The following is a 9302-nucleotide window of genomic DNA, read 5'->3' on the forward strand; positions in this document are numbered from 1 at the left end:
GTTTTCCCTTAGTCCTAACAGCAGCACATGCGGGGGTTTATCCGCCCCAGTGAAACTGGTAGGACAGACGGAATATTTAATGAAGTAAAGTAATCAAGTAAGTCCACGCCCCCATTACCTCACTATAAGAGTCCAAACCCCCCATACATCAGTGTGTCATAACAAGAAACTCTCAAAAAACAAAAGGGAGGGATATTTGTGTGCTGCTGTTAGGACTAAGGGAAAACAAATTATCGTTAAGAAATTAACGCTTCCCTTACGTCCTAACCAGCAGCACATGTGGGGACTTAGCAAGAAGTTAGCCTAAAGGGTAGGGACTTCAATGCTGAATGGAATTCAAAACAGACCGCCCAAAGGCAGTGTCTTCTGATCCCCTGAGGTTGAGTCTATAATGGCTCACAAAGGTAGAATGTGAGCTCCAGGAGGCCGCGGAACAGATCTGTTCCAGAGGAATAAGAGACCTTTCGGCCCAACTAGTAGAGACTGCTCGGGTGGAGTGAGCAGTGACAAAGGCAGGAGGAGGTCTATTCTGGGAAGCGAAAGATTCTCTGATGGCCTCTCTGATCCATTTACTTAGAGTAGGCTTAGAGGCCTTCTTCCCTTTATTCCTGCCAAAGAACAGGATAAGAAGATTCTCAGACCTTCTGAACTCCCGGGATCTCTCAATGTAGATTCTCAAACATCTGGCCACATCCAGAGTATGGAGGGAAGTTTCTTCTGCAGAGGAAGAAGAGGAACATAACACAGGCAAAGACACAACTTGATTAATGTTGTGCACAGAGGGCACCTTAGGCAAAAAGGTGGGTAAAAAACGTAAAAGGACTCTGTCCGGAAAAAATAAAGTGTATGGCTCATACGCCGAAAAAGCCTGAAGCTCTGAAATGCGTTTGGCCGAAGTTACGGCCAACAAAAAGGTTACCTTCCAGGATAAAAACTTAAAGTCCACTTCTTCCAAGGGTTCAAAGGGAGGACCACTCAACCCTTTAAGCACCACTGAGAGATCCCACTGCGGTATAGGTCTTGAAATGCTAGGCTTAAGACGTACGGCTCCTTTAAGGAACCTCTTAATCAGAGGGTCTTGATGTAAAGATCTGCCAAAGGCGGCTGACAGAGCAGAGATCTGTACCTTGAGTGTAGAAGGGCTGAGGCCCTTATCTAGTCCATCCTGCATGAACTGAAGAATAGCTGATACTGGAGGATCCTGAGATGGTACTTGATGAGATGCACACCATAGAAGAAAAATGCGCTTTACCCTGGCGTAGGCCTTGACAGTCGCAGGAGCTCTGGAATGAGACATCGTTCTTAAGACCGCTGCTGATAGCCCTTCCTGCTCTAGAAGGGACTCATCAATCTCCAGGCTGTCAGATTGAGTCTGGATGGATCCAGGCAGAGCTGAGTGCCCCGGGACACCAGGTTCTGCATTGGGGGAAGCTTCCAATATTGCCCTCGGCTCATCTGCATGAGCAGGGTAAACCAAGACCTCCTGGGCCAGAATGGAATCACGGCTATTACTGAGGCTTGGTCCTGCCGAATCTTCATCAATACCCTGGGTATCATGGCGATGGGAGGAAAGATGTAGGCCAGCCTGAACTCCCATGGAATTGACAGAGCATCTACTGCCAAGGGATTGTCCTCCCGATACAGGGAACAGAACGTTTCCACTTTGGCATTGAATCTTGTCGCCATGAGATCTATGTCCGGGCGACCCCACCGGAGAGTGATCTGATGAAAGATCTCCTGATTCAGAGACATTTCTCCCAGAGCTGGGACTCCTCTGCTGAGCTGGTCCGCAACCACATTCAGGGACCCCCGAATGTGGACTGCTGAAAGGTGGGAAAGATTCTGCTCTGCCCAAGACAGAATTAGACCTACTTCTGAGAGTAGACTCTGAGACCTGGTGCCTCCCTGTTTGTTGATGTAAGATACCGCAGTAGAATTGTCTGAGCGAACCCTTACAGCCTTGTTTCTGATAAGGGGGAAAAAATGAAAGCGAGCCATCCGGATTGCTCTGAGTTCTCTCAGATTGGATGACATCAAACGCTCTTGAGGGCTCCAGGATCCTTGAACTTGAAGTTCCTCTAGATGGGCACCCCAGCCTAGAAGGGATGCATCTGTCGTCAACAGGATCCAACAAGGTTGTATCAAGGACCTCCCATCTTTGACCTGTTTCCACCACTTCAGTGAGCGGCGAGCTTGAGATGACAGGGAGCACTTTGTCTCTAGCCCTCTGGGAGTTCGATCCCATAGACTCAGAACTTCCGCTTGAAGAGGGCGAATATGCCACAAGGCCCAAGGAACCGCATCCACGGCTGCTGACATTAGGCCTAACATCCTCATCAATACTCTGATAGTTACCCGGCGGGGAACCATGAGTTGATCTGCAGTCTTGGAAATGCGTAACTTCCTTTCCGGAGAAAGGTAGAGCGTCATGTTGGCAGAATCTATTATGAACCCCAGAAACCTCCTGGTAGTGGAGGGAGAAATCTCTGACTTCTGCCAATTGATAATCCAGCCCAAGCGCTGGAGGAAGGACTGAGCCTGCAGAAGATGAAGCGTCTCTACCGAGTGGGCTTTTAGAAGCCAATCGTCCAGATATGGAATGATCTCCAGGCCTCTCAATCTGAGGGGAGCTACTACAGCTATCACCACTTTGGTGAAGATGTAGGGCGCGGTTGTGATGCCGAAGGGAAGCGCGGCAAACTGAAAATGTTTCACCGTCCCTCTGAGACTTACTGCCACTCGTAGATACTTCCTGTGGGCCTGGCACACAGGGATGTGGAGATAGGCATCCCTTAGATCCAGTGTGACCATCAGGTCCCCTGGGCTCAGGATGCTGATTACCGATTTGATGGTTTCCATCCGGAACCGCCTTTTCTTTATGAATCGGTTGAGGTAGCGGAGATCTATGATCATGCGCCAACCTCCTGTGGCTTTGGGAACAAGGAAAACTGGCGAATAGACGCCGGATCCAATCTCTTCTGGAGGAACCTCCTCCAAGGCCCCTTTCCGCCTGTATTCCAGTATAGACTCCTCCAACACCGTTTGCTTCTCGCGTGGAAGTAATCTTGTCAAAACAAATTTTTCTGGGGGCACAGATAAAAATTCTATCCTGTACCCTGTCCTTATTATATTCAGGACCCAGGGATCTGGAACAAACTCTGTCCAGGTATTTAGAAAAAAAGTTAAACGGCCTCCGACTGGGAGGTCTGAAAGAATAGGAGTCAAATTTATGACTGGATCTGACGGAAGGGGAGGGCCGTCACTGGTCGGCTTTATTGTTTTTGTTCCCACCGGAACGATATGATCCTCCCCTCCTGGACCCACGGCCTCGCTGAGGCCTGGATTGGCCCTGAAAGGATCTGGACCCTCTACCCTGCCTACCCCTACCCTTAGGGGCTTGAGGAAGGCATTTGCCCTTTTTATCGGCAAGACCCTCCATAATGCGGTCCAGTTCAGTCCCAAAAAGCCTTCCTGGCTCGTAAGGGAGGCTGCATAAATTATACTTGGAGGCATTATCTGCCACCCAAGGTTTTAGCCATAGTGGCCTCCTACCCGCTGCAGAGAGGGCCATAGCTTTAGAGGCTAATTTTAACTGTTGTGGGCCAGAGTCACACAGAAATTCCACGGCAAGTAGAATGGACTTAAACTGCGCCAGAATGTCATCACGGGATATGCCAGAGTCGATATCCGACTGCACCTGTCGGAGGCGTCTTTGGAGGAAGACGGCTACCTCCGTAGAGGATATGGCCACAGATGCAGCAGCAGCAGCAGTGGAGTAAGACCTTCTCAAGGTGCATTCTACCCGCCTGTCCATCGGGTCCTGTAAGTTGGAGCCGTCATCAGCTGGGACAAGAGTCCTCTTAGACAATTTTGCAATTGCCAAATCAACTTTGGGCACAGTGCCCCACTGGTCAAATTGGGAAGTCACAATCGGGAACATGGACTTGAAGCGCTTTGAGATGACCGGTGCCTTCTCAGGATGTTTCCATTCTAGCTTCATTAATCGAGACAGAGTCTCGTCCACTTTGAAGGCCCTTGGCCCCCTAGAGGTGGACTCTGAAGCTTCCCCGGGATCAACATCCTGGTCCCCCGACCGGATGGATCTAAGTAACCTCTGGGTCTTCTCTACAGGAAAGGCGTACCTTCCAGCCTCTTCTTCCTCCCCGCTAGACTCAGAGGAATGGACTTCGTCCACGGTATGGTAGGCTTCCTCCTGCATAGGAGTGGGTCTCAGAGGAGATCGGACACTGGGTCTTCTGGATGACACGGAATCCCTTAGGGTGTTCATTGAGGACTCCACAAAGTCCTTTACCCAGACTACTACGTCCCGTATGGTAGGCTCCGTATCAGGAGGCAGAGGAGGAGGACGGCAAGAGGGACACCTATTAAATTCATAGGAGTCCGCTAGAGGGGTGTCACAATCCCTACACGCCAAATGCTTGCGCTTGGATGACGACTTGCGCCCAGTCCGATCCCCATCAGCGGCAGAGGACATTATCTGCAGAGAAAGAGTTAAAAATGAATGAACAATGTCTATTCATTAGCTAAACAAGGAAGCAGCAAACCTACCAGACACAGGAAAGCTGGTAACTAAAGTAGTCTGCCTCAGAAACCAACCCAAGGCTGCAAACAGCACAGCCTGGAAGGACTGGAGGCTTTATATATTCAAATTTGGCGCCCAAACTGACGTCAGACGCCAGGTTTGAACAAACTTTATTCATTGTTGTTCAGCAACAAACCACCAGAGGGCGCTGGAACACAATGTGTGTAAGCCAAACAGGAAGCTGAATGCATGAGCTCCGTGCCTCCAAACTGCCGGCAGCACCAGCTTCCATCAGATAAGCTGCAACCCTGAAAGAGAAACACAAGGTTAGCATGAAATCTAAGAGCATGGCAGCCAAGTGGCCGCCCCGTCTGTCCTGCAGTCCCAAGGACAGAAAAAAACACACTGATGTATGGGGGGTTTGGCCTCTTATAGTGAGGTAATGGGGGCGTGGACTTACTTGATTACTTTACTTCATTAAATATTCCGTCTGTCCTACCAGTTTCACTGGGGCGGATAAACCCCACATGTGCTGCTGGTTAGGACGTAAGGGAAATATATATATAATACAGATAGTCAGTGCAGGTTATATCCTGATATAGTGGAGCTGATATATATATAATACAGATAGTCAGTGCAGGTTATATCCTGATATAGTGGAGCTGATATATATATAATACAGATAGTCAGTGCAGGTTATATCCTGATATAGTGGAGCTGATATATATATATAATACAGATAGTCAGTGCAGGTTATATCCTGATATAGTGGAGCTGATATATATAATACAGATAGTCAGTGCAGGTTATATCCTGATATAGCGGAGCTGATATATATATAATACAGATAGTCAGTGCAGGTTATATCCTGATATAGTGGAGCTGATATATATATATATAATACAGATAGTCAGTGTAGGTTATATCCTGATATAGTGGAGCTGATATATATAATACAGATAGTCAGTGCAGGTTATATCCTGATATAGTGGAGCTGATATATATAATACAGATAGTCAGTGCAGGTTATATCCTGATATAGTGGAGCTGATATATATAATACAGATAGTCAGTGCAGGTTATATCCTGATATAGTGGAGCTGATATATATATAATACAGATAGTCAGTGCAGGTTATATCCTGATATAGTGGAGCTGATATATATATAATACAGATAGTCAGTGCAGGTTATATCCTGATATAGTGGAGCTGATATATATATAATACAGATAGTCAGTGTAGGTTATATCCTGATATAGTGGAGCTGATATATATAATACAGATAGTCAGTCAGGTTATATCTGATATAGTGGAGCTGATATATATAATACAGATAGTCAGTGCAGGTTATATCCTGATATAGTGGAGCTGATATATATAATACAGATAGTCAGTGCAGGTTATATCCTGATATAGTGGAGCTGATATATATAATACAGATAGTCAGTGCAGGTTATATCCCTGATATAGTGGAGCTGATATATATAATACAGATAGTCAGTGCAGGTTATATCCTGATATAGTGGAGCTGATATATATATAATACAGATAGTCAGTGCAGGTTATATCCTGATATAGTGGAGCTGATATATATAATACAGATAGTCAGTGCAGGTTATATCCTGATATAGCTGGAGCTGATATATATATAATACAGATAGTCAGTGCAGGTTATATCCTGATATAGTGGAGCTGATATATATATATACAGATAGTCAGTGCAGGTTATATCCTGATATAGTGGAGCTGATATATATATATAATACAGATAGTCAGTGCAGGTTATATCCTGATATAGTGGAGCTGATATATATATATAATACAGATAGTCAGTGCAGGTTATATCCTGATATAGTGGAGCTGATATATATATATAATACAGATAGTCAGTGCAGGTTATATCCTGATATAGTGGAGCTGATATATATATAATACAGATAGTCAGTGCAGGTTATATCCTGATATAGTGGAGCTGATATATATATAATACAGATAGTCAGTGCAGGTTATATCCTGATATAGTGGAGCTGATATATATATAATACAGATAGTCAGTGCAGGTTATATCCTGATATAGTGGAGCTGATATATATATAATACAGATAGTCAGTGCAGGTTATATCTGATATAGTGGAGCTGATATATATATAATACAGATAGTCAGTGCAGGTATATCCTGATATAGTGGAGCTGATATATATATATAATACAGATAGTCAGTGCAGGTTATATCCTGATATAGTGGAGCTGATATATATATATAATACAGATAGTCAGTGCAGGTTATATCCTGATATAGTGGAGCTGATATATATAATACAGATAGTCAGTGCAGGTTATATCCCTGATATAGTGGAGCTGATATATATATAATACAGATAGTCAGTGCAGGTTATATCCTGATATAGTGGAGCTGATATATATATATAATACAGATAGTCAGTGCAGGTTATATCCCTGATATAGTGGAGCTGATATATATATAATACAGATAGTCAGTGCAGGTTATATCCTGAATATAGTGGAGCTGATATATATATATAATACAGATAGTCAGTGCAGGTATATCCTGATATAGTGGAGCTGATATATATATAATACAGATAGTCAGTGCAGGTTATATCCTGATATAGTGGAGCTGATATATATATATAATACAGATAGTCAGTGCAGGTTATATCCCTGATATAGTGGAGCTGATATATATATAATACAGATAGTCAGTGCAGGTATTATCCCTGATATAGTGGAGCTGATATATATATAATACAGATAGTCAGTGCAGGTTATATCCTGATATAGTGGAGCTGATATATATATAATACAGATAGTCAGTGCAGGTTATATCCTGATATAGTGGAGCTGATATATATATACTACAGATAGTCAGTGCAGGTTATATCCTGATATAGTGGAGCTGATATATATATAATACAGATAGTTCAGTGCAGGTTATATCCTGATCTAGTGGAGCTGATATATATATAATACAAGATAGTCAGTGCAGGTTATATCCTGATATAGTGGAGCTGATATATATATATATAATACAGATAGTCAGTGCAGGTTATATCCTGATATAGTGGAGCTGATATATATAATACAGATAGTCAGTGCAGGTTATACCCTGATATAGTGGAGCTGATATATATATATAATACAGATAGTCAGTGCAGGTTATACCCTGATATAGTGGAGCTGATATATATATAATACAGATAGTCAGTGCAGGTTATATCCTGATATAGTGGAGCTGATATATATATACAGTCATGTGAAAAAATTAGGACACCCTTTGAAAGCATGTGGTTTTTGTAACATTTTTAATAAAAGGTTATTTCATCTCCGTTTCAACAATACAGAGAGATTAAAGTAATCCGACTAAACAAAGAAAACTGAAGAAAAGTCTTTTCAAGATCTTCTGTAAATGTCATTCTACAAAAATGCCTATTCTAACTGAGGAAAAAGATAGGACACCCTTGCCCCTAATAGCGAGTGTTACCTCCTTTGGCTGAAATAACTGCAGTGAGACGGTTCTTGTAGCCATCTACCAGTCTTCGACATCGGTCTGAGGAAATTTTACCCCACTCCTCAATGCAGAACTTTTCAGCTGTGAGATGTTTGAGGGGTTTCTTGCACGTACAGCCCTTTTCAAGTCACCCCACAGCATCTCAATGGGATTCAAATCTGGACTTTGACTTGGCCATTCCAGGACTCTCCATTTCTTCTTTTTCAGCCAATCTTTGGTTGATTTACTAGTATGTTTTGGGTCATTGTCATGTTGCATGGTCCAGTTCCGCTTCAGCTTTAATTTTCTAACTGATGGTCTCACATGTTCTTCAAGCACCTTCTGATACACAGTAGAATTCATCGTGGATTCTATGATGGTGAGCTGACCAGGTCCTGCTGCAGCAAAGCAGCCCCAAACCATGACACTTCCACCTCCATGCTTCACAGTTGGTATGAGGTTCTTTTCTTGGAATGCTGTGTTTGGTTTACGCCAAACATGTCCTCTGCTGTTGTGTCCAAATAATTCAATTTTGGACTCATCTGTCCAAAGAACATTATTCCAGAAGTCCTGGTCTTTGTCAACTTTATCTTTGGCAAATGTCAGTCTGGCCTCGATGTTTCTCTTGGAAAGCAAAGGTTTCCTCCTTGCACACCTCCCATGCAAGTTAAACTTGTACAGTCTCTTTCTGATTGTAGAGGCATGTACTTCTACATCAACAGTAGCCAGAGCCTGCTGTAGTTCTCGAGATGACACTTTAGGGTTTTTGGAGACCTCTTTTAGCATCTTGCGGTCTGCTCTTGGGGTGAACTTGCTGGGGCGACCAGTCCTGGGCATGTTGGCAGTTGTTTTGAAAGCCCTCCACTTGTAGACTATCTTCCGGACAGTGGAATGGCTGATTTCAAAATCTTTTGAGATCTTTTTAAATCCCTTCCCAGACTCATAGGCTGCTACAATCTTTTTTCTGAAGTCCTCTGACAGCTCTTTTGCTCTCACCATGGTGCTCACTCTCACTTCAACAGTCAGGAGCACACCAAACTAAATGTCTGAGGTTTAAATAGGGCAAGCCTCATTCAACATGCAGAGTAACGATCTACTAATTATGTGCACCTGGTGTGATATACCTGTGTGAGATCTGAGCCAATTTAAGAGGGAATACATGTGAGGGTGTCCTATCTTTTTCCTCAGTTAGAATAGGCATTTTTGTAGAATGACATTTACAGAAGATCTTGAAAAGACTTTTCTTCAGT

The 9302-nt window shown here is 43.6% G+C and overlaps 1 protein-coding gene across 1 annotated transcript; it reads right to left on the bottom strand.

The window, feature by feature from the left end:
• Positions 1-319: 319 nt before the first annotated feature.
• On the bottom strand, positions 320-4517 carry LOC122926384. Its single transcript, XM_044277759.1, has 2 exons — positions 4143-4517; positions 320-1283 (listed from the first exon to the last, which is right to left on the bottom strand). The coding sequence occupies exons 1-2, from the start codon at positions 4493-4495 to the stop codon at positions 320-322; spliced, it is 1317 nt and encodes a 438-aa protein (XP_044133694.1). The 5' UTR covers positions 4496-4517.
• Positions 4518-9302: the final 4785 nt, after the last annotated feature.

Source organism: Bufo gargarizans, chromosome 2 (genome assembly GCF_014858855.1).
Source record: "Bufo gargarizans isolate SCDJY-AF-19 chromosome 2, ASM1485885v1, whole genome shotgun sequence".
In the NCBI taxonomy this organism is placed as follows: domain Eukaryota; kingdom Metazoa; phylum Chordata; class Amphibia; order Anura; family Bufonidae; genus Bufo; species Bufo gargarizans.